Source organism: Schistocerca piceifrons, chromosome 2 (assembly GCF_021461385.2).
Source record: "Schistocerca piceifrons isolate TAMUIC-IGC-003096 chromosome 2, iqSchPice1.1, whole genome shotgun sequence".
NCBI classification, from domain to species: Eukaryota; Metazoa; Arthropoda; class Insecta; order Orthoptera; family Acrididae; genus Schistocerca; species Schistocerca piceifrons.
The window spans coordinates 675,026,378-675,052,552 of NC_060139.1; the positions used below are offsets into that span (position 1 = coordinate 675,026,378).

Genomic DNA, 26,175 nt, shown 5'->3' on the forward strand with positions numbered 1-26,175 from the left:
TGCAATGGAGTCACTCAGACCTCCACCGGGACAATGGTCACCAGACTCTTTCTAAAAGTCCCCATCGCTAGGCGATGCTGAGGGTGCCGCCGAACCATAAACCAGACTCCTATAGTAAAAGCAGTATTGAACAAGGCCTCTGTAGAGCTGCAGCAGTGCAGAGCGATCTGCACCCCAGTTGGTGTTGGTCAGGCAGCAGAGGGCACTGAGATGCTGCCAGCACTTCTGCTTAAGCTGACAAAGGTGAGGTAGCCAAGTCAATTGGGCACCGAAAACCAGTCCTAAGAATCGGTATGTCTCCACTACAGTGACTGGATTGTCATTAAGATAAAGTTCTGGTTCCGGATGAATAATACGACTGACAGAAGTGCGTGACACACAACTTCGCGGCTGAAAACTGGAAGCCATGGGCTAGAGCCCATGACTTCACCTTGTGAATGGCTCCCTGTAGGTGCCACTCAGCAACAACAGTACTGGAGGAGCATTACAAAATGCAGAAGTCATCCACATACAGAGAAGGGGAGACCAACACCCCTACAGCTGCTGCTAGTCTGTTAATGGCCACTAAAAATAGAGATACACTCAATACGGAGCCCTGCAGAACGCCATTCTCCTGAATATGGGGAGAACTATGAGAGGCACCAACTTAGATATGAAAAATACAGAGCAACAGGATGTTTTGGATAAAAATCAGAAGCAGGCCTCGGAGACACCACTCATACAATGTGGCAAGGATATGATGTTGCCAGGTCATGTCATTTGCTTTAAGTAAGTCAAAAAAGACGGAAACCAGATGTTGGCATTTGGAAAAGGCTGTTCTGATGGCAGACTCAAGGGACACAAGATTATCGGTGGTACAGCGACCCTGGCAGAAGCCGCCCTGACATCGAGGTAGTAGGCCACGTGACTCCAGGACCTAACCCAACTGCTGACACACCATATGTTCCAGCAGCTTACAGAGAACATTGGTGAGGCTAATGGGCCAATAGCTATCCATATCAAGCGGATATCTACTGGGTTTTAGCACCGGAATGATGGTGCTCTCCTGCCATTGTGATGGAAAGACACCATCACACCAGATCCGGCTGATGATGACGAAGAGATGTTGCTTGTAGTCAGACGAGAGATTTTTAGTCATCTGATTGTGGATCCAATCCAGCCCAGGAGCCATGTTAGGGCAACGTTCCATGATGCTGAGAAGCTCCCACTCTATGAAGGGGACGTTATAGAGTTCACTGTGGCATGTAGTGAACGAGAAGACTTTCCTTTCCATCCGCTGTTTGAGGGTGTGAAAGGCTGGGGGGGAAGTTCTACATGATTTGGGGTCATATTTCTTAGAACTGAAGTTAGACATTGACCACTTAGAGACTGTTGGTGTTAGACCACCAACAAGAAATGACATACTATGCTTCATGACGTGTCATCCACCCTGATGACACCCACTCCGACCAGGGGCCTTCCCCACAAGTGCCACCCAGCCGCAGCAAAGGCCACCTGACAGGATGGTCATTATTGGGAGTCCTCATTCCCCAGGGTGACAGGCATCTACCCCTTGGCGTATGTGGGGAGTTAACGGCACAGGCATCAGCAGAGCGATCCCTGTGTGGCCAGGGGGCTACAACCAACAGCGTACATGGCAGTCCCACCACAACAGACTGGCTACCGTGCTGCTAAGATATCCATTATCGTCGACAGTGCAGAAAGCAATACTGCACAGAGGATGGAAGAAAACGCACCCAGAAGGATGACCTCACCCAACAGCTGGAGAATGAGCAAAAATGCAGATCCACGTCAACGAAAGATGCGAGAGGTCTCAGCACATGATGGACACTATGCACCATGTAAGGTGCTCTTCCCCAATTGGCTCGCTCTTTGGGAAAATTTTGAAAAATGGAGGTCAAACCCTACAGTGGACCATCACAATGGCTGAAACATGAGAGACTCCATTTAGTAGCATCTTACGACTGGCAGGAATACTTCTGGCCTATTCTAACACCAGGACTCACAGGGGAGCCAGCAGGTTACAAAGAATGTTTGTGAGGCTAATGGGCCAATAGCTATCCACATCAAGCGAATTTTTACCGGGTTTGAACACCAGAATGATGGTGCTCTCCCGCCATTGCAGTTGAAGGATGCCATCACACCAGATCCGGTTGAAGATGACAAGGAGATGTTGCTTGTAGTCGGACAAGAGATGTTTAATCATCTGACTGTGGATCCGATCCAGCCCAGGAGCTGTGTCAGGGCACTGTGCAAGGGCGCTGAGGAGCTCCCACTCAGTATATGGGTCTTTATAGGGTTCACTGTGGTCTGTAGTGAATGAGAGGACTTTCCCTTCCATCCGCCATTTGAGGATGCAAAAGGCTGGGGTGTGATTCTCTGATGCAGAAGTTTGAGCATAGTGCTCAGCAAAGTGGTCGGAAATCACATTTGCATCAGTAGATAACACACCATTGATGTTAACGCCAGGGATGCCTGTTGGTGTCTGGTACCCAAAATACGGCTGATCTTCATCCAGACTTGGGAAGGTGATGTATGTCACCTAATGGTCGACATGCAGCTCTCCCGACACTCCTGTTTCTGTCTTTTTATAAGCTGGCAAATGTGGGAATGTAGCCATTTAAAAGCTATTAGGTGCTCCAGGGAAGGGTGCCGCTTATGTTTCTTTAGAGCCCGCCTACACTCTTTAATGGCCTTAGCAATACCCGGCAACCGCCACGGTACTGTCTTTCACTGGAGACACCTAAGATAAAAGAAATCGTGTTTTCCATTGCAGAAATGATCATTGTAGTGGCCTGTTCAACCACCACATTGCTGGCACCATGTGGGGGAGATTCAGTGGTGACAGCAGAGGTGAAGGCTTCACAGTCTGCCAACCCATCTGGGTAGGTGGCCATGGTTATCAGGCCAGGGTAGTGACAGGAAGATGGGGAAGTGATCACTACCATACAACTTGTCATGTGCTCTCCAGTGGATAGATGGGAGAAGGCCAGGTCTGCAAACCAAGAGATCAATGGCCAAATGTATGCCATGTGCCACAATGACGTGTGTGGGGGCACCTGTATTTAGGAGGCAAAGGTCGAGGTGAGTTAGTAGGTTCTCAACATCTTTGCCATGGCTATTAACCTAGGCTCCACCCCAAAAAGGGTTATGGGTGTTAAAATCACCCAGAAGGAGAAAAAGTGAGGGGAATTGTGAAATGAGTGCAGCCAAAACATGGGGTGGTGCTTCACCATCTGGAAGGAGATAGACGTTACAGATGGTAATTTCCTGTATTGTCCTCACCCTGACAGCCACAGCCTCTAAAGGTGTTTGAAGGGGCACAGGTTCGCTACAGACAGAGGTAAGGAAGAAAATACATACTCAACCTCACAGTCTGCCACAGGCAGGACAGTTTTTGTGGTATCCCCAATAGCCACGAAGGGTGGGGGGTCTGCATTGCAGGAAACCATATCTCTTGAATGACAATGTAAAAAGCAGGTGTAATGCTTGAAATTTGACGTAACTCAGCCAGGTGGGAGAAAAAACCATTGCAGTCCCACTGGAGAATGAGGCTTTCTGTCATCTGGGGTGGCATGGAGTGACCAAGAAGGCAAATTAGGCCTCACCATCACCTGTCACCACTGGTTGATTGTTGGCATCCAATACCATTGCATCTTAGGCATCAGCGAGATCTAGGTCTGCAGGGGATGCCAGAATCTCCACCTTGTCCTTTGATGCAGAGCCGTTGGGCAGTGCTGGAGTAGGGGGCTCTGGAGGCTCCCATTTCTTAGTGGACTACTTTTTTGAAGCTTTGCCCTCTCGCTGCTCCTTAGGGGCTGTCTGGGAGGGCTTCTTGGAAGTGGTAGTCAGTGGCTCTTTCAACCACTAGCTGGTGTCAACTGGATAACGGGGGGGAGGGGGGGGGGGGGGGGTTAGACCATGGAAGGTTATTCCCAAGGGACCCCTTCCACGTAAGAGGAGCTGGAGGAAGCTGTTACTTCTCCAAGTGGGGGAAGGGGACAGATGTCCCCGGCATTTTGGGGGACAATGCTCCTAAAGTTGAAGCTTTGGGAGCAACAAAGAAATATGTTCCACCAGTCAATTGGAGGGGGGAGGAAGATGAGTGGCCCTGAGGGTGCACTAGAGCAAACTTAGATGATGAGCGTAACAGCGTCATCGATGGCAATGCCGTCATGATGGCAGCATAAGAAGATAGCATGGGAACAGGGTTGTCTTTCATACTTGAGTTTAGCCTCGCAGTAAGACAGCCTGTCCAGGGTCTTGTACTCCATAATTTTTCGCTGCTTTTGGAGTATGGGCAGTCCGGCGAGCAGAGGGAGTGATGCTGTCCACAGTTCACACAGGTCGGAGGAGGTGCACATTGAGTATTCAGATGCAGCAAACATGTGCAGTATCTACATATGCCACTGGAAGGGCACCGGGAGGACATGTGCCTGAATTTCCCGGACTTAAAGCACCGCATAGGGGGAAGGACATAGGGTTTGATGTCACATCGGCACACCATCACCTTGACCTTTTCAGGTAATGAATCACCATAAAAGGCCAAATGAAGGCACTGGTGGCAGCCCTATAGTCTTTGGGTCCCTGTAAATGCGCTGGACGAAATGAACACCAAGCCATTCTAAATTGGTACATAGCTTGTCATCGGACTGTAACAAGAGGTCGCAATGAAAAATAATTCCCTGGACCATATTGAGGCTTTTGTGGGGAGTGACCAAAACAGGAATATTACCCAGCTTGTCACATGTGAGTAATGCCTGGGACTGGGTTGGGGATGAATCAAAACTTACCCATTGCGCATTTTGGACAGCGATGTCACTTCCCCAAACTTGTCCTCCAGGTGCCAACAAACAGGAGAGGTTTTGTTTCCAGAAAGGATTACCCATCAGACCTACTGCACACTAAGTAACATGGCGAATATGGATCCTGTCGCTCTGAAGCCCTACGTTCCTCCCAAGGTGTAGTTAGGGAGGGAAATGATTTAGGGTCATACCTGTCAGCATTGAAATCAATGCTTCTTTTCTTAGAGACTGCAGGGGACATTCGGTCTCCAGCAAAAGATGACAGTCAGCTTCATCATGGGTCATCCACCCTGATGCCACCTACTATGATCAGGGACTCTCCCCACGGGCACCACCCAGCCACAGCAAAGGCCAACCGGCATGACGGCCATTGCCGGGAGTCCTGAAGTCGCAAGAAGACAGGCATCTACTCCTTGGCAGACATGGGGATTTCACAGCTCAGGCATTAGCAGTGCGAGCCGTGTGTTGTCAGGGGGCTATCACCAAATGGGTACATGACGGCCTCACCATCATGGACCAGGTACCACGCTGGATATTGGATACAAAGAAATCCAGTAATATCATGGGGGCGAAAGAGGACAGGAGGCAACCAAAGAAGATGACATACTCCGGAAAGTGTGCTCGCCCAAATAGTGGAATTGCAGGTGGAGATGCAAAGCAATGTCGAGAAGAGGTTCAGGAGATCTAATCTAATAGCACTATGGATAAGTGCTGCACCATGTAAGGCATCCTTCCCCATATGGCCTGCACTTCTGTAGAATTTGGAAAGTGGCAGGTCAAACCATAAAATGGGACCTGAACTTGTAGGGCAGAAAAGTGTGAGTCTCCTTTTAGTCATCTCTTATGACAGGCAGGAATACCTCGGGCCTATGCTAACCCCCGGACCCGCAGGGGGTGGGGGGTAAATGTGTAAAGCAAAGTTTGTGCTCCTCAGTTGTGGACATTATGCCTTCTGAGATCACAATGATAAAAACTCCGTTTTGAGTGAACAAGTAACCTTCAATTCTCCAATGATTATGTTGGTAATATACAAGATCCAATGAGATGAAAGTGTACATAAGGAAAGCCAGCATTTTAACTATCAGCCTTTTGGCAGTACATTTTCTGCTCCACCTCCTGAATTACTACTTTTACAATCTATTTTAAGTTATGAATATTAATTATGTATTTATGAATACTAGGATTTTTCTCATAGCTTATTCTTCTTCTTCTTCTTCTTCTTCTTCTTCTTTCAAATTCTCATACTGTTTGTAGTTCCTATCAGAGCCATTAATTTTAGGGCTACCCTCCACTATTTTTCTATTTTGCTTTAATTTTTTATCTTTTCCTAATTTTTTCCTTCCTGTTCTGTAACTTTGCTATTCCCTTCCATCACTTCAGACTCTTCTGATTGTAACGCAGCATTTTCTACAGGTATTTTACTGCTAGTTTGCAAATCATGCATTGATGCACTTGGAAGGTATGAAGGGAAACATGTGACAAGGTGAAGCTTTGAGTCAGCCCATGAAGTGAGTACAAATAGTCAACTGACAGTGTGTTGTCCATGAAAAGCACATCCCAGTCAAGGAAACAAATTTAATTTGTTAGAAATTTTTATGTTATGTAGTGTCTTCCTTGGTCTGTGATTACAACTTCCGTTTAAAGTTCTTTAAAAAGGCCCACCTTCCTTCCTTCCTTCCTTCCTTCACAACAAATTGCTTCACTAAAAATGGATTTCCACGTGTTTCATTTTTTGTGTGTGCCTATCACTGCATACTTTTGCCAATAAGTAGACTATCTGGCTGTATTTATTCTACATTTGTAAATAGCCAATGATACCTAACCTAGACTTATGATAACTAGTTAATCTACTTGTTAAAGATTAGATTAATACTTGTTCCATAGATCATGAATACGACACTTCGTAATAATGTGGAACGTGTCAGGTTAATAAAAGATGTCTGTACAAGATATTACAGTACACAAAATATTGCATGACACTAATGTTTAAGTTGGATTTTTCCCCTCCCTTAATTTATATCTAAAAATTCAGCCAATGAGTAGAAGGAGTTGTCATCTAGAAATTCTTTTAATTTATTTTTAAATGTTGGTTGGCTATCTGTCAGGCTTTTGATTCTGTTTGCTAGGTGACCAAAGAATTCTGTGGCAGCATAATTTACCCCTTTCTGTGCCAAAGTCAGATTTAACCCTGCATAGTGAAGATCATCCTTTCTCCTGGTGTTATAGCTATGCACACTACTGTTACTTTTGAACTGGGTTGGATTATTAACAACAAATTTCATAAGTGAATATATATACTGCAGGGTTACTGTGAGGATCCCTAGATCCTTAAATAGATGTCTGCAGGATGACCATGGGTGGGCACCAGCAATTATTCTGATTACACATTTTTGAGCAATGAATACTTTTCTACTCAACAATGAATTACCCCAGAATATGATGCCATACGAAAGCAGGGAATGAAAGTAGGCATAGTAAGCTAATTTACTGAGATTCTTATCACTAAAATTTGCAATAACCCTAATAGCATGCGTAGCTGAACTCAGACGTTTCAGCAGACCATCAATGTGTTGCTTCCAGTTTAACCTCTCATCAATGGACACACCTAAAAATTTTGAAAATTCTACCTTAGCTACAGACTTCTGTTCAAAGTCTATATTTATTACTGGAGTTGTGCCATTTACTGTACGGAACTGTATATACTGTGTTTTATCAAAATTTAAAGAGAGTCCGTTTGCTGAGAACCACTTAATAATTTTGTGAAAAACATCATTTACAATTACATCATTTAGTTCTTGGTTTTTGATGTTATTGCTATACTTGTATCATCAGCAAAAAGAAGTAACTTTGCATCTTCATCAATGTGGAATGGTAAGTCATTAATGTATATCAAGAACAGTAAAGGACCTAAGACCGAACCCCGTGGGATCCCGTACCTGATAGCCCCCCAGTTTGAGGAATCAGCTGTTGTTTTAACATTACATGAACCACTTATTTCAACTTTCTGCATTCTTCCACTTAAGTATGAATTAAACCATTTGTGCACTGCCCCCCCTCAAACCATAATGATTTAGCTTATCTAAAAGAATTCCATGATTTACACAATCAAAGGCCTTTGAGAGATCACAAAAAATACCAATGGGTGATGTCCGGTTATTCAGAGCATTTAATATTTGATCAGTGAAAGCGTATATAGCATTTTCTGTTGAAAAGCCTTTCTGAAAACCAAACTGACATTTTGTTAGTACTTTATTTTTACAAATATGGGAGGCTACTCTTGAATACATTACTTTCTCAAAAATTTTTGATAGAGCTCTCAGAAGAGAGATTGGGCTGTAGTTGTTGACATCCGACGTATCCCCCTTTTTGTGCAATGGTTTTACAATGGCATATTTCAGTCTATCGGGGAAAACACCCTGCTCCAAAGAGCTATTACATACGTGGCTGAAAATCCTACTTATCTGTGGAGAACAATTAATTGGTACTTTATTGTAAATTCTTGTGTAAACTCGAAAAAATCTATTGCATTGTGCTCTCTAAGCAAGCCTCACATCTTAACAACTCAAACAACAAACACATCTCAACAACTCAAACAACAAACAATTTCTTAAGAATGTGCTCTTATTCAAGAATAGCTGTTACTGATGTGCACTTGTTAAAAAATTACACAGTCCAACTCATTCTCAGTTATTAATAGTAAGGTACTTTCCTGTTAAAAGAAAATGTTAGTGTCATGTCCCATTTCCACTTTCAAAGAATAATAATAATAACCTGTGTAACTACTGGTGCTATAATACAAACCTGTTATACAGATAGAAGCGAGTATTTACTTTTTCATTTGTCTGAGGCCTGAAGAAATTCCTGAGGAGGCTGTTGGTAGTTGCCGACAGTCCTAGGCAGTCAACTGCCTGGGGTATACTATCCACAACATCCTGAAAATATGCATAAAACTTTTGAGCTATGAAAGTTTACTTGTCTTTTCTACATGTATTATGCAACCACAAAACATGAAACATTATTGCACTGCAAGTCTGTACATTATTACATGAAGTCTCGTGATTATTGTCACGTAAATGATGTTCACACTGCCTCTGTGTTGCCTCACTGGCTGCTGCTACATGCCAGAGTTGACTGTGACCAATATGGGTAAAAATTATCATCGAAATGAATAGTGGATACCATACAAGGCGGGTACAATGTCCAAACACATTAATGTGACCACCTGTCAAAAGCGTAATAATCACCTTTTGCAGCATGGGCTGCTGCAAAATGAATAGGTAGAAAGTCACTTAGGTATGAGAAGGTACCAACAAGGATGTGCAGTCATGAAGACTCCAGTGCCATGGCCTGTTGCACTAGGCTCCTTGGTTGAGAGTCCTTGGAACATACAGATTGATTGAGATGATCCCACAGATTCTTGATTAGATTTAAATGCAGGAAGTTTGCTTTCAAAAAGGGTATGATTAGTTCATCCTGGTACTCTTCAAACCATGCGCATAACTGTGAGCTGGATGAAATTTTGAACTGTCCTGCTGGTAGGTGCCACAGTTTGTGTGTTGCAGGGTGCTTGCTTTCAGACATTTCATGCCATACATACCAATGGAGCATAAATCATGATTCATCTGAAAAGGCCATCTGTTGACAATCATTAGATGCCCAGCTGCAGTACTGGCAGGCAAATTCTAGCCTTTGTTACCAATGGACAGCAGTGGCCTGGGTGCATGAACCAGTGCCTGCTGCAGAGGCCCATATGCAGCAATGTTTACTGAACAGTCACTGAGGAAACGCTGTTGGTAGCCCCTCGGTTCATCTGGGTGATCAGTTGCTCAACAGTTGCACATTTTTTTACCTGCATATACTCCCACACATGTTCACCTCTGTCATCTATGGCCCACAGTGCACCACAGCTACCTTGGCACTGGTTTTAGATAGTGTCATATTGTCATGCACAGTATACTTCAACAAAGGTGGCACGCAAACAGTTTACTAACTTAGCTGTTTTGGAAATGCTTCCACCTTTGGCCTGAATGCCAATACCCTTTTGGATGTCAGATAAATTGCTCCATTTCCACATTACAACAATGATTGCACTGTTTCCTGTGTCCCCCTGACATGCTTTATATACTATCCACTGCTAGTGCTGCCACCTGCAGTCCAAGTGGTTATTTCACACTGACTTTGAATATAGGCGGTGGTCACATGAATGTGACTGGACCATGTAGAAGCAGCATATTAATTTCCTTGTTCAGTGCATCAATTACATGCTTCACACAGTAGTCCACTAAGAAGTAATATTCAGATAGATATTTTTAAATACCCATACCAAACTATAAACTGAACCCTAAGAACATGGGTTAGGTGACCTGCTGCTTCTTATTTTTTGTTTTGTTTTGTTTTTTGTTTGGGATGAAGCAAATGATAACATGACCATTAGTACCCAACTGCTAATACATATACCCTCATAAATGAAATCAGAGAGAAACAATATTATGAAAAGGGAAGTTGCCAGTCACCATATAGCAGAAATGCTGAGTCACAGGTAGGCACAACAAAAAGACTGTCACAAATAAAGCTTTCGACCTGTAAGGCCTTCATCAAAAATGGATGACAGACAGACAGGTACAGACACATGGCATGTGATGCACACTGACTCAGCATCTCTGCTCTATGTTGAGTGGCAACTTTCCTTTTCATAATATTGTTAAAGTTCATCCTCGATTTTCCATTGTTTGAAATCAGATAGAAAATTATAATAACTGTAAAGAGTTGTCATAACAAAACAAGGAAATTTTGGAATGGGTAAAATGTATAAGCAAGAAATTAAAGTGCGTATAGAGGTAAAACAAGTGACAATTTTACAAGTATCACTGATAGAATCAGTATGAGAGGAAAATATCTAAAAAGTTCCTTCCCAAACATTTTAGATAGGTGGTTTGCTGTGCAGCTAAATGTTAACAGGCAGTTGGCACTGAGTGGAATCACTCAAAATGGAGGGCAAATCACTGACAAAATTCTGGACTAACTCTAGCTGAAAACTGGGTGGTCTCCTCCAAAATGTGGCATGCATGTACCAGTATTCACACACTACACCCTGTTGGATCCTCTCATGTGATTTAATGCCAAATTGTCACCATCAATTAGTATGGAGTGGCTGTGTGAAATTCTCCAGACACTGGAAAGGAAATTGCCTGCTATTTGTCAACATTTAACAGGTAAAAGAAAGAAGACAACATCCCACATTTAGAGAGCTGCTGCTATCTGAACAAGAACTGATGTCCTGTGATTTCTATGTGACACATAACTTGTTATGACTACAGAACAGTGCAATGAAAGAAAATTTTAAACCCTTCACTTGAAAGCCTGGGAAATACTTGGGATTTTAATTTTTAGAAAAACTTAAAAGAGAGAGAATACATTTCTATATTGACAATATTTTGTTCAGAAATTTAAATCATTGAGAAAATTATTTTGTCTAGTTAGTTACAAATGTAGCCACAACAGAGCACAACAATACTACTATGGTCAGCTTCACAGCTACTTGAAGCCCTCTCTCTGTCAGCTGCATGCAAGGTTAGAGGGGAAGAAGTTCCAGTTGCCACTTGCTTGCACTGTGTGAAAAAAAATTATCATCTGGTTGGTTTTTCCCTTCAATTTTTCGTTACGATGAGTGATGCAGAGTTTGATATGAATTTAGTGGGTCAAAATGTGATACTTCACACACTGAAAGTGTTAGTGAGGCGATGACAGATCAAGAAAGTGATTCAAGTGATGTTAGTTTTTCCAGCATCTGTAAATGGTATGAAAATGTGTGACTGCAAAATCCCCTTTACCAGAATGCCTTCAGATTTCATACAAAATGACTTCCGATGTGATGGAATATGTAAGTAAAATAACTGATGATGAGATAATGAGTATTTCAGTGACTGAGACTAATAGATAAGTTCGAGAAAAGAACATTGCTGATTGGAAGGACATAGATAGTGATGAAATAAAACGTCGTCTTTACTATAATACTGTTACAAAATAATATAAAGAAACCAAGCTACAGATGCATTGGTCTAAACATCCTCTAATTGAAACTCCAATATTTTGCCATTTACTTAGCTACAAACAATTTTTGATGCTACAGAAATGCCTTAATTTTTCAGGAAACACAAGATATGACCCTGCTAGCCATCCACAGGCAAAGCTAAGGAAGTCTGGACCATTTTAGAACACCTCAATAACAAATTCAAAATTCTTTGTATTCCAGAGAGGGATGTCATTATAGATGAGAGTCTTGTCTTATATAAAAGGGAGATTAGATTGGGTTGGGTTCAGTATCTACCACTAAAGAGAGCAAGTTGCTTTCGCTCATTTGTGAGGATTCTTGGCACCACTTTAGCACAAATCTTTGTCATGCTCAGGTCATCGTGCAAAATCTGTCAAGCAGTTTCCTCATTGATGCAGGCAAGTTCTGAAATTGCTCGAATGCTCAGGCAGTGATCTTCTCTAACAATCTTCTCCACATTGTCTTCAGTTTTCAAAGTGGGAGGCCGATTTCAGATCATCTTCGATGTTTTCCCTCCTGTCTTTGAACCTCTTACCACACTTGAAAACTTGTGTACAAGAGACGCAGATCATCATAAACTTGTTTCAACAAAACCTAAGTTTCTCTGGCAGGTTTCTAAGTTTCTCTGGCAGGTTTCTAAGTTTCTCTGGCAGGTTTCTAAGTTTTGTGAGGAATTTTATGTTAACATGTTGTTCCACTTTAGAGTGTAGCATAATTCTGATAGAGTTCAGACACACAACCTGTTTCTAAGAAGGCTAAGATTAACCACGATAGTGGCGTGAAATTTTGTCTGTATCAGGGACAGTCCCAAGGTTATTCCCCCATTCTTCTCTTTGTCATCGACAAAACCAGAAATGCCCACAGCAACCAGTCCAATTTGTTTATTGCCACCTCTTCTCAAGAAAAGCTAGTGCCTTACAATTGATAATTTCTACACTTCACCACAACTAGCAGAAGACCTTGCTGCTAAGAAAAGCGTCATGTATGGCACCGTGTGACCTTCTAGGAAAGGTATGCCGGCAAACTTTCAATAAAGAAATGAAGAAGGGATATATTTTTGCTTTTCAGAGGGGTGAAGGTACAAAGACATGGAAAGACATGTGTGATGTGTGTATTTTGAGCACCTGCAATGCAGAAATGAAAAGGGTAAACAGATAAATCCAGCAGCAGTCACATCATATAATGACACAATGGGAGGAGTGGATGCAGCTGACCAACATATAACAAACAATTCAGTAACATGGGAAAAATAGTACAAAAAATTTTTTCTGTCTACTTGAATTGGCTCTCTCTAATTTATTCATCGTATACAAGAAATCTGGAGGAACAATGAATGCTCCTGATTTTTGTGTGACAATGACTGGAAAGATGACAGCCAAATATTGCAGGATAGAATTATCTTTGAAAGTAGCTAGTCATCCATCCATTAGCACCAACCTTATTCATTTAACTACCCATCATTTCCCAATGTTCATCCCAGCCACTGCAAAGAAGCAGAATCCTACCAGAATACATGGGATGTGCAGCCAAGTTCAAGATGCAAATGGGAAGAAAAATATGAGGGAATCGTGATATATGTGCGAAGATTGTAATGTAGATCTACGCATCATAATAAGCTCCAGAGCCTTTCACACAGCCATTAACATATAAAGATGAATGTTGTGTGAAAGTGTGTTATTGTAATTATTATTGTTTATCAAAAACAATACAAGCAGTTTTGAAAGAGATTCAACTAAAATATTGTGACTCAAGACATTTTATTCTATATAGCATATTTTTTAAAAGCAAGGAGTATGCTTGAGCTTTTAATATAACCTTTCTTCAACATTCTGTAATTACCCCTTAAGTGTGTACTTTGTCGACCTACTGTTTGGAATACTCTATAATCATAACAAACTTTAAAATTCAGCTATTAGAAATTTTTGTTCACTCTTTTCTACATAAATTGTTTAAGTTAAGGGGGTTAATGGTGAATTGAACCACTAATGCCAAGATGTGTACTTTCTGTACTTTTGTTACGTTTGGGTTAGTGGGCACTCAACAGAATGGTCATTACAGTGTGTACAAGATCCACAAACAAACTTTATTTTGCATCGCAGAACTATATATATCAATAAGTCAGATATACTTCTCCAAAGAATAATCTGATAATCTTTTGTTCTTAACAGATAGCTCATTCCGTGATATCCTCCTCCACACCCTAGTTGACCTTTGTAGGTATGACCCACTGCATGGGACAGCTGATCATGTGAGCCTCTGGTGTGGAGAGGATTATTGTTCTAATCTTCCCTTATCTTCCAGGTAGTGCTCTCTTAACCCTGGCTCTCCTCCACACATACCTGTAACACACGTCCTCCTGTACCCCGGGGCCGAATTTGTTAAGACATCCTGGTGGACATTTAACTTCATGGAAGTTATTCAGTTCTAACAGATATTGTGCATTGCAAATTGTGTATCAAGACCTTATACACTGAAGAGACAAAGAAACTGGTACACCTGCTTAATATCATGTAGGGCCCCCCACGAGCATGCAAAAGTGCTGTAGCATGATGTGGCATTGACTCTACTAATGTCTGAAGTAGTGCTAGAGGGAACTGACATGACAAATCCTGAGGGATGTTCATAAATCCTTACGAGTATGAGGGGTGGAGACCTCTTCTGAACAGCATGTTGTAAGGCATCCCAGATATGCTCAATAATGTTCATGTGTGGAGAGTTTGGTGGCCAGCAGAAGGGTTTTAACTCAGAAGAGTGTTCCTGGAGCCACTCTGTAACAATTTTGAAAGTTTGGGGTGTTGCATTGTCCTGCTGGAAGTGTCCAAGTCTGTCAGAATGCACAATGGACATCAATGGATTCACATGACCAGACAGGATGCTTATGTACATGTCGCCTGTCAGTTGTATCTAGATGTATCAGGGGTTCCATATCACTAACTGCACACACCCCACACCATTACAGAGCTTCCACCAGCTTGAAAAGTCCCCTGCTGACATGCAGGGCCCATGGATTCATGAGGTTTTCTCCATACCCATACACGTCCATCCACTCGATACAATTTGAAATGAGACTCGTCCAACCAGGCAACATGTTCCCAGTCATCAACAGTCCAATGTCATTGTTGACATGTCCGGGCAAGGCACAAAGCTTTGTGTTGTGCAGTCATCAAGGGTACATGAATGGGCCTTTGGCTCCAAAAGCCCATATTGATGATTTTTAATTGAATGGTTCAGGATGCTGACTCTTGTTGATGGCCTTACATTGAGATCTGCAGCAATTTTTGGAAGGGTTGCACTTCTGTGGTGTTGAATGGTTCTTTTCACTCACTGTTGGTCCCATTCTTGCAGGATCTTTTTCTGGCAGCAGCAATGTCTGAGATTTGATGTTTCACCAGATTCTTTATATTTATGGTACACTTGTGAAATGGTCATTCAGGAAAATCTCCACTTCATCACTACCTTGGAGATGCTGTGCCCCATTGCTCATGTGCCGACTACAACGCCATGTTCAAACTCACTTAAATCTTGATAACCTGCCATTGTAGCAGCAGTAACTGATATGACTGCTGTGCCAGACACTTGTTATCTATGGTGCTGCCGACCACAGCACCATATTCGGCCTGTTCAAATATCTCTGTATTTGAACACACATGCCTATACCAGTTTCTTTGGCACTTCAGTGTATATCAGGACCTCAGAAGGCCTCATACATCTCCTCTTTCATCCTGTTTCAAGAAGCTGTCTAAGAGTTGCTGTCTCAGCTAGAATTCTTTTGCTGGGTTATTATTCAATATAGGTTCTGATCCCGTTGGAATTATTATGAGTTTCTTTCCAGTCAGAAAACAGAAAGAGGTTAGCGTATCTTCAATGTCACCTTGCGTAATGATTCTCGAGTTCACAGTGTGTTCAGTACTAATCACAGTGGTGATCAGTAGTTCCTCACTGAGCTTGCAAGTCTCAATAGCATCTGCAGGAATTAGTCTGTAGTGGTTACCATCTTCCAGAGTTGTGCTACACCCGTGTTGCAAGGCATCCCAGATATGCTCAACAATGTTCATGTCTGGGGAGCTTGGTGGCCAGCAGAAGTGTTTTAACTCAGAAGAGTGTTCCTGGAGCCACTATGTAGCAATTCTGAAAGTTTGGGGTGTCACATTGTCCTACTTGATGTCTGTCGGAATGCACAATGGACAACAATGGACGTGTGGCGTGGAATGTTTTCACATTGTCTGTGTAAATCATAAGCGGTAGTGCACACCTTCTGGCAAAACACTGGAGTTCCATAAGAAACTTGGCTATTGACAAGTCTGTACAGAGTTTTTAGGTGCACTGGTCATGTAGTAACACATGTGGAAACAGCAATATGTGACTCGTGCATTTCTCTTCCCTCTTAGATGAATAGTGGTCCAGCAAATTCTATCCCTATTACAGCAAATGGTTTAGCTGGCATAACTCATTCAGATGGCAGTGCTACTTCAATATGTTGCCATGATGGGTTCTTCAGGACACAGGATACATGCAAAACAGGAGTGTAGGATTCTTCTGATTGTCTAACAAATTCTGAGGCTCCAAGGTTCTGTCCAAAGTTAGGGCAGTACAGAATGAACACCAATGTGTTGGAGGCAGATGCATCCCCCTCAAACAACCAACTGTGTCAAATGGTGGAAACCATCAAGGAGCAACCAATGTTTTTGTTTCCTGTTGAGGCTAGTGCACTTCAGTCGACCTGCTAGGTGTCAGTCCATCTTCTATGAAATGGTTGTACTTTGTAATTTTTTACTCTCTTGGTAGTGAAATTATTTTGAAGGTCTCTTAGTTCTTCAGCAAAGAATTCTCTCTGAGCTCCTCATATTCAATACATCGAGGAAGCTAATAGTTCAGATACTGTAAGCTCTCCCGAAGATTCCTCCTCCTGATGAACACTGTATTGAAAACAGAGTACATTCTCTAGTTGGAATGAGCCTACAGTATGAGCTGAATTTAGAAAGGTTCATGATGCTGGTCAATGTAGATGTCAACAGACCTTTGCTATGGGTTTTCTTTGTCTTCTCCTCGGGAAGTAGCCAGTCCACTGTTGGAGTATCTTGAGGGTGTGCAAGCCAAAGTGGTCCATTCCACAAAATTTCCATGGAATGTTTTTGACCTCTGAGGAGTCCTCATTAAAGATGATCAGTGTGTGAGAGTCGAGTGAGCTTGAATCTCAATTTCAAAATTACGAACAAAGATATTCCATCCATTTGGGTTGTAGCAAATCCAACTTAATTGACTGTAGCGTCCATCCACAACATTGCATGAGACATTATGAATTCTGTTGTGCAGCAGAAGTAACCCAGTAGTCTGATTCCCACTACTGTTGCTGAAAGTAGCAATTGTGGCAAGGTCACCTTAACAAGAGCAAGTTATGTTCTTGCCATAGGCTAAATGAGCTAGAACATTGAGTGCTCTGTGTAGTCTTTTCAGATGTGTCACAGAATACATGCACATGAGTGTCTTCACCATGAACTGTGATTAGCCATTTGGAACACATGCCTGTGATAATGACAATATTCATGTGCACCACCGTGCTCCTAGGTCCCAAGGCACAAAAGTTCATTCCAGGTGCTTCCCTGCAGTAAATGTCCTGTTCTAACAAATTTCCAAAAGAAGAGACAGAACAGTTCAAGTGGATCATAACCTACCTGTAGATTGTAAGAGTTATCTGATGTCTGGCTCTTCTGTTGACTTCTGTGCGATTTCACTGAGGTCGATACACAAGTAGTCATTCTTGGTGTTCAACTCTATGCCTAAAACTTGAGTCATTATGTGGGATTCTAGTCCTTCAGCCTTCCAAATAATTTCAGTTTTTTTGAGTTGGTAGCCTATTCCAATAAGGGGAGGCTGATCAGTTTCATTAGGACTACAAGTTCGTAGTATATGGTGATCACCAATTATCACTTTCAGCTGCTGCCATAGTCACCCATGCATGTGCTCCTGTTTGTAAGAGGTACCACAGTGGGAAATGATGTCATACTCTTGTCAGCATGTTCTCTTAGAGATGCAGAGAGTAAAAATGGGCTGCACAGGGCCAAATGGGAGCCTAGTGAAGCAGTATTGTGTTACACTGACTGTTATTTGAAGATCTCCCATTTTGTCCTGGTTAATACTGGATCAGAAGAACCTAGTCAAATCTGTCTTCTTCATTTGAGACCAGCTGAAGGAATCCCTGATGTCCATAACAGTGGAATGTAGACTGAATCTCAATAAAATCTCTATGCTTTCAGCTAGTAGATTTGGCCCTGCCTATAGTACTTTATAAGGTGCATTGCTTTTGTAAGATGTCGTGTCTAGAACTATTCTCCACTTAGTCTTCCGGTGTTTCTCTTTCCTCACTCCATGATGATCATATAACAGTGCCTTCTCTGATAGCTGAGTGGGAGCATCCTCTACTTGCCCCTGTGTAATTTAATTTAACATTAAGTCTTAGTATACTTGCTTAAAAGTTTCTTGGTGGTTAAATCTTGTCTTCATGTGGTTCAATTATTTCTCTGCACTCAGTTTATTACTAGGAAGGTTTCATCCTGCCTTTTGGGAAGTGAAACCTCTGCTCCTTGATCCTTCATACAGAAAGATACTCTGAACTCTCTAAGAGATCTTGTGTACTTGCTTGCAAATCAATCTTGATTGGCAGTAATTGCTATAGTCTGCAAGCCCCAAAAGCATCTGAAGTCATTATCCAAGGGCAGTGGAGACTAGTAAGAATGAATAAAATTCACCACAGTTGCATGCATACAGGCTCCTGACTTGCTTCCCAAAAGTATCCAGCCAAATAAAGAAGAAACTAACACTAAAGAGTCATAGGTGTTTATTTACAAACTGTCTTTCACTGTTTCCAATAAAAATTGCCTCTTATGAGAATCTTAATGGGAATACTTTCTGTTGAGTCAGTTTCTGAACACACTACCAAAATCCTATGAGCATATGATAAACACACTAAATGTTGTAGAACAGATGGCTGGTGTGAAATTATGACTTTTGAAGGCAGTGAGTCACACCAAAAATTCCTCCAAAGCCCCTTCATATTAAACTGAATAAGTCTGTATAATAGAGGGAAACATTCCACGTGGGAAAAATATATCTAAAAACAAAGATGATGTGACTTACCAAACGAAAGTGCTGGCAGGTCAATAGACACACAAACAAACACAAACATACACACAAAATTCGAGCTTTCACAACCTAAGGTTGCTTCATCAGGAAAGAGGGAAGGCGAGGGAAATACGAAAGGATGTGGGTTTTAAGGGAGAGGGTAAGGAGTCATTCCAATCCCGGGAGCGGAAAGACTTACCTTAGGGGGAAAAAAGGACAGGTATACACTCGCGCGCACACACACACACACACACACATATCCATCCGCACATACACAGACACAAGCAGACATTTGTAAAGGCAAAGAGTTTGGGCAGAGATGTCAGTCGAGGTGGAAGTACAGAGGCAAAGATGTTGTTGAAAGACAGGTGAGGTATGAGCGGCAGCAAATTGAAATTATCAGAGATTGAGGCCTGGAGGATAACGAGAAGAGAGGATATACTGAAGGGCAAGTTCCCATCTCCGGAGTTCTGACAGGTTGGTCAGAATAGTGAACTAATCTCTAATGTCACTGAAGGCCACAGTGGCACTGGGAAACAGGTGGAATGGGCTTTCAGGTAGTTTTGAACTGGGAGAACATTGCCAAAAATAAAGTCAGATTGGTAGAGGAAAGCCTGGGAACGGATATATTTATGTACGTATTAACAGATTTGGTATTTGAAAATCTTTTTTTACCACAGAGATATAAGCTCTGTTTGACACTGCAGGGGTTTAAAATGTCCAGATCATTCTGGTTAGTGTGAAGAAGGCCACCTCAGTAAGATGGAAGTCAACATCCAGGAAAGTGGCTTGTAATCTGTAAAGTGACCAAGTAAATTTCAGTTAGGAAATTGAGTTCAACTGTTTATGGAAATTAAAGAGTTGTTCTTTGCAGTGAGTCAAGTCCAAGAAATTATCATCAAATGACACGTACAAAATAAAATGATGCAGCTTCTGGAAGTTAAGGTAAATAAATTAGCAATACACCTTCCACACTGCCCAAGGAAAGGTCAGCAAAGGATGTAAGTATTCTGTCTTTCAGATTTGCCATACTTTATTGTTTAAGTCTGGCCTTTAAAACCAGAAAAAAATAGTTATTGAAGATAAAGTTTGATGCATGAGAAGGAATGAGTGTTTTAGGAGACTCATTGGCAGAGTGTTTTTTTAACAGCAGAGAAGCCATGTATGTGAGAACTGTTTATTGTAAGTTTTCTGTGCATCAGTCAAATGATTCCCAAATGTACATCATCTGACTAATGACATTTCACACTCTCAACATACAAAAAAATTATAAAAAAAGAAACTTACCTCGACTAGATTGGTGCTTAAGGCATCATGTGTTCGGGCAAAGTCTCTTGAACGAGCACAGCTCATAACAGCTGAAACATGGAATACATACTTTTTTTTAGAGAGAGGGAGAGAGAGAGAGAGAGAGAGAGAGAGAGAGAGAGAGAGAGAGAGAGAGAGAGAGAGAGAGAGGAAATTTTCCTAGATATATTTGTAAACCAACCATCATTTTTGAGATACAGTTGATAATGTAATCTACATAATTAATTCATCACATCTGCATCTTTGTAATAATGTATGTCACTGAATTACAAACAGCATTTATTGATGGCAATATAAGACAGATGTAATTGGTGGACTGGTAGTTTTTTTTATTGTTATTCACTGACAAGGCCGAGATGGTTACAATGAACACACTATACCAGATCTTCATGCTGGTAATCGCTATTTTTAATTACTTATACTAAAATATATGGTTAAGTAACACAACAGATCTTGACTTTTGGCAACCATGACATACTGACTGTACATTATCAATCAGAATATTAAATCTAACACAAAAATCAAAGTCTTTTGAAAGTTGATACAGTATCTCGGGTCCCTAATTCCTTCCATCTGTTCCTAAGGGTTTCAGTTTAGCCAAGTAACTTCCTCACTGAACAACTGTTATGGTGACATAACTTTCTCTGCTCATATCACCTGTCTTGCATGTCCAGCATGACTCTAACAAAGTGAAAGTTGTTCCTTTGAATAAATGCAAGTAACAGCACAATGCATGGAACCTCCAAGAAAGGTGTCTCGATAATGAATCTTCGTCTTTTTGGACATGTGCAGTAGAAATGTAGTTCTCAATATTGCTATCTTATTGACAGGGTCAAGATTTCATTTACAATTTATCCACGATCTTCATCTCTAGCTGTTTTTGGGGAAATGGAATCTAATATGCAAATATGATGTGCTGTTAGTAGCTCAATGGGTGAACAGGTGTTTATTGAACTGTTTTGCTATAGTTTAGTAGAAGTTTGAATGTATCATCACTCTTCCTCAAACCTTGTCTTATCAGTTTCATGTACTTCATGTGCATTTAGGATCTGACAACAGATGCCTGGTGCTTTTTTCCAACTTGAAGCTTACACTATTTGAACTTCAGGAATCATCCAAATGTGACTATCTTATTGCTCAATATTTCCTCTAACAGCCTGTTTCGGGGTTGTAAACTACTTCCTCCTCCTCCTCCTCCTCCTCCTCCCCCCCTCCCCCCTCGTCCCATTACTTCTATCCCACCATCCTTCCTTCGTTCGTTCCTTCCTTCCTTCTTCCCTTCAAAGGAGAATTTGTTTCTGCACTGCTATGATTACTCACTATTTGCAGCACTTTGTAATGAATAGTTAAGAATGTGATTCATCAACTCCCATCAAACTCTTCCTAACAGTACTCTTCTATGTAAATCCACACTCTCCTGTGTAATTCCCATGCAAAGATGGAACAAGTCATTAGTCTGACTTCAGAAATTTTAGACAAAGGAGATAGTGTCATTAAATTAAGAGGCACGTCCTATGGATCTCTCTACTGAGAGTGTTACTATTGCTTTTTCATGTCTGTGTAAAGTCCTCAGTCTCTAATTATAAAATAAGAACATTCTCTGAACTTTTATTTGCTCTTCTCCTAACTTTTTCAGAATCTTGTTGACATGATTACAGGAAGATCTTACCATTTATGTCTACAGTCCATGAGTACAGTATTGAGATATTGGGTGGAGCACAAGCAGTCTAAAGATGGGCTTTTCAAACAACACAAAAGGGCAGCAAGAGAGGCAGCTAAGGTAGAGAGCCTTGTACAGAAATTTTCAGAAAATATAAAATACTTACCATCTACTCTGTGTACATCCTGCAGGCAATCATGTTTGTAAAACTAAATCCAGAACATAATGTAACAGACAGTAATGTACATAACTGTAATTCAAGGGAATAGAAAACATTCAAAGAAATGCAAGTAAAAAAGGCTGCAGACCTCAGTCTACATTCAATAGGAGCAATTTTCTACAACAGACTACCAAAGATATCTGGCTTAAACACCTTAAACAATAAACTGAAGCATTTATTAATGGATGACAGATGTTATTCAGTAGAACATTTCAAATTTTAATGTCTCTTTGTAAAACAATGTATGTAGCTGTAGGTTTGTTATTTCAACAAGAAACTGATAATTTCAGATTTTCACATTTTATATCAATTTATGCATTTATATATACACTATGTGATCAAACGTATCCAAACACCTTGCTGGAAATTACTTACAAGTTCATGGCACCCTCCATCGGTAATACTGGAATTCAATATCGTGTTTGCCCACCCTCAGCCTTAATGACAGCTTCCACTCTTGCAGGCATACATTCAGTCAGGTGTTGGAAGGTTTATTGGGGAATGGCAGCCCATTCTTCACAGAGTGCTGCACTGAGGAGAGGCATTGATGTCAGTCGGTGAGACCTGGCACAAAGTCAGAATTCCAAAACACCCCAGAGGTTTTCTGTAGGATTTAGGTCAGGACTCTGTGCAGGCCAGTCCATTACAGGGATGTTATTGTTGTGGAACCACTCTGCCACACGTCGTGCATTATGAACAGGTGTTCGATCATGTTGAATGACACAATCACCATTCCCGAATTACTCTTCAACAGTGGGAAGCAAGAAGGTGCTCAAAACATCAATATAGGCCCGTGCTATGATAGTGCCACGTAAAACTACAAGTGGTGCAAGCCCCCTCCTTGAAAAACATGACCACACCATTACACCACCACCTCCAAATTTTACTGTTGGCACTACACATGCTGGCAGATGACTTTCACCGGGCATTCGCAATACCCAGACCCCGACATCATATCGCCACATTGTGTACCATGATTTGTCACTCCACACAACGTTTTTCCACTGTTCAATCATCCAATGTCTATGCTCCTTACACCAAGCGAGGCGTCGTTTGGCATTTGCTGGTATGATGTGTGGCTTATGAGCAGCCACTCAACGATGAAATCCAAGTTCTCACCTCCAGCCTAATTGTCATAGTACTTGCAGTGGATCCTAATGCAGTTTGTACTTGCAGTGGATCTTAATGCAGTTTGGAATTCCTGTGTGATGGTCTGGATAGATGTCTGCGTATTACACATTATGACCCTCTTCAACTGTCAGCGATTTCTGTCAGGCAATAGATGAGGTCGGCCTGTACAGTTTTGTGCTTTATATGTCTCTTCACATGTCTACTTAACTATCACATTGGAAACAGTGGACCTATGGATGTTTAGGAGTGTGGAAACCTCACATACAGACATACGACATAAGTGACACCCAATCACCTGACCACATTCGAAGTCTGTGAGTTCTGTGGAGTGGTCCATTCTGCTCTCTCACGATGTCTAATGACTACTGAGGTTGCTGATATGGATTACCTGGCAGCACAATGTGTCTAATATGAGAAACGTATGTTTTTGGAGGTGTCCAGATACTTTTGATCAGACAGTGTATGTAAACTAATGATTTGCATATGTGAACTAAATCTATGGTGATGTCCACACACACACACACACACACACACACACACACACACACAGTGCTGCTTTTACATTATTGTAAAATGCTGCACACTGTTCTGAAGAAGATTTTACACTTCTACACTTCTACACTTAACAGCAAAACCATTATGCCACTTGCTCACTGTGATGCTGGATGACACCTGGTGGCATTTTAGGCATGATGTGGTAAGGAGAGCATGTAAGAGGAGCAGAGATAGATGGGGAATCACCCTAGTGAAGATATGGGCTCAAAATGGGGAAATGTATTGAGATAAGAGTCGACAAAGGGCAGGTTATTATTACACAGAGTCTGTGAATAACTATTTCAAAAACAGTGAAGCTGGTCCAATGTTCACATGGTACTGTCATGAGCATCTACGGTAAGTGGCAGAAGAACGTGGAACTACCACTGGGCGCTAAGCGGTAAGACATCCATGACTCTTTGCAAAATGTGGGGTTCTGAGACTTGTCTGCTCTATAACAAAAGATACATGGTGATCTGTGGTATCTCTGCCAACAGAGCCCAATGCTAGGGCACACAGAAGTGTTTCAGAGCACACTGTTTAAGGTATACCGTTGAACATGGAACTCCACAGCAGACAACCTCTGTGTGTTCTCATGTTGACCCAAAGACATCCTGCAGTGGGCACAGGACCATCAGGATTTGACCGTGGATTGTTGGAAACGTGTCTTTCAAATAATCATGTTTTCTGCTAAACCAGGTCGATTATCATCTCCACAAATGCCCATCGTCAAGATAAACGGCAACTCCAAATATGCACCATGGCTTGGGCACAGGCCAGTGGGAGCAGTATTATGCTACGGAAAACAGTCTCCTGTGCATGGGACCTGTAGTAGTAACAGAACACATTTCAGCTGCGGACCATCTGCGTCCCTTCATGCTTCACATCTTACCTGAGAGCAATGTCATCTTTCAGCAGTACTGGTGCTGTATTGTGTACCAAATCTGGACAAACAAGCTATTAAGCAGGTGTTCATAACATGTTGGCTCATTGATGTAACTGCAAATGTTTCTTAAAAATTTTACGGTATGGAACACATCCCCAATAGAAGCTGTATACACTAAAACCAAAAAGCTAAACAAAAAAATAAAAAAAAATAAAATGGAATTAGGAAAGTGAGCACTGAGTGTAAATGTATATCAAGATTCTTGCACAAATCAATTGTCCCAGCTGTATATGAAAGGAGCACTCCTTGTTTCAAATGAGGATGTTATTCAACAATTATGAAAATCTTTACTAGACCTGTTACACTCAGTTTTGTTTGCATTTTATTTGTGAGCAATGTGTGGTCTTTTAACAGCCCACTACTTCATCAATGTGGAGATGAATTCAGAGAGTGCTGGTGTTAATATAGTATGGCTCGAACAAACACATTTGGCAACCACCAGCTTAGGTGTGGCAAGAAACATATCTTGTATGGCTGGCCATTAGCCCTCTACTGGAAATAAAGGCTCAGCACAGCACACACATCCACCAATTGAATTTTCATTACTAAACCCATAGTTACACCAGTTCTAAACTACAGTTATTGCCTCACTTTCTGGACCTGGACTTCGATTTTGAAACTGTGAGTGCTGCATAAGATTATTCTGGCTTTCATTCATCAGAAGTTATTCAGGCTCATACTGTTGATAGTCTTAATGTGCACTCTCTAAACATTTTAAGCTATTGATTTAGTGTTGCTCTTGATTCCACACACTACATGGTTCACAGCAATTGCCTACGTATAGTAGATTCAGTGAGAAAAATATCCCTGACAGCTAACAGCAATGTTGCCAGCTTTCAACTGCCAGGCTCAAATGGCTATATGCAAAAACATTACTCATATATAGAGCTGCAACAACACTGAGATATTGCCATAGAGACATATATAAAACAGCATTGCTGACTGGCTGTAGTAGAGGAAAGCCCACTGCAACTGTCAATTATCTTCTTTCTCCAACTCTTCAGTAGGTTAGAGTCAGGCTATAGCACTTAATTCTCATTGTGAAGTTTACATTGTAATGCCACAAGGAGGCCATTTGTATCCTGTTTTTCAGGGTAGAACCTTTTCAGAGACTGTACTCTCCATGAAGTGTTATTTCAAAGCTTTGCCAATGATTCTGATGATTGTGAGACACAGGAATGTTCATAATTCCAGTGCAAGGTTGGTAAAGAGTATCATATTGTAACAAAATCAATATCTGATCTTAACTGCATTATGAACTCCAACATTTGCAACATCATCTGCAGAGTTTATACTGTACAGTCTTCATAGTTTCCTACACTGCTCGCATCGTTCTAGTCTAAATGTCAAAACCTACGTTGCATGCACTAACACTTTCCAAACTTGTACCAATAACTCTTC

At 41.5% G+C, this 26,175-nt stretch overlaps 1 protein-coding gene across 1 annotated transcript in view; it reads right to left on the minus strand.

The window, feature by feature from the left end:
- Positions 1–26,175, minus strand: part of LOC124776795 (pancreatic triacylglycerol lipase-like) — a 161,505-nt gene that overhangs the window by 79,481 nt on the left and 55,849 nt on the right. Inside the window, exons 3-4 of the mRNA XM_047251935.1 lie at positions 20,263–20,333; positions 8,607–8,737 (exon numbers count right to left, since the gene is read on the minus strand). Of these exons, the coding sequence (XP_047107891.1) occupies positions 8,607–8,737; positions 20,263–20,333 (202 nt within the window). The remainder of the gene's footprint in view (positions 1–8,606; positions 8,738–20,262; positions 20,334–26,175) is intronic.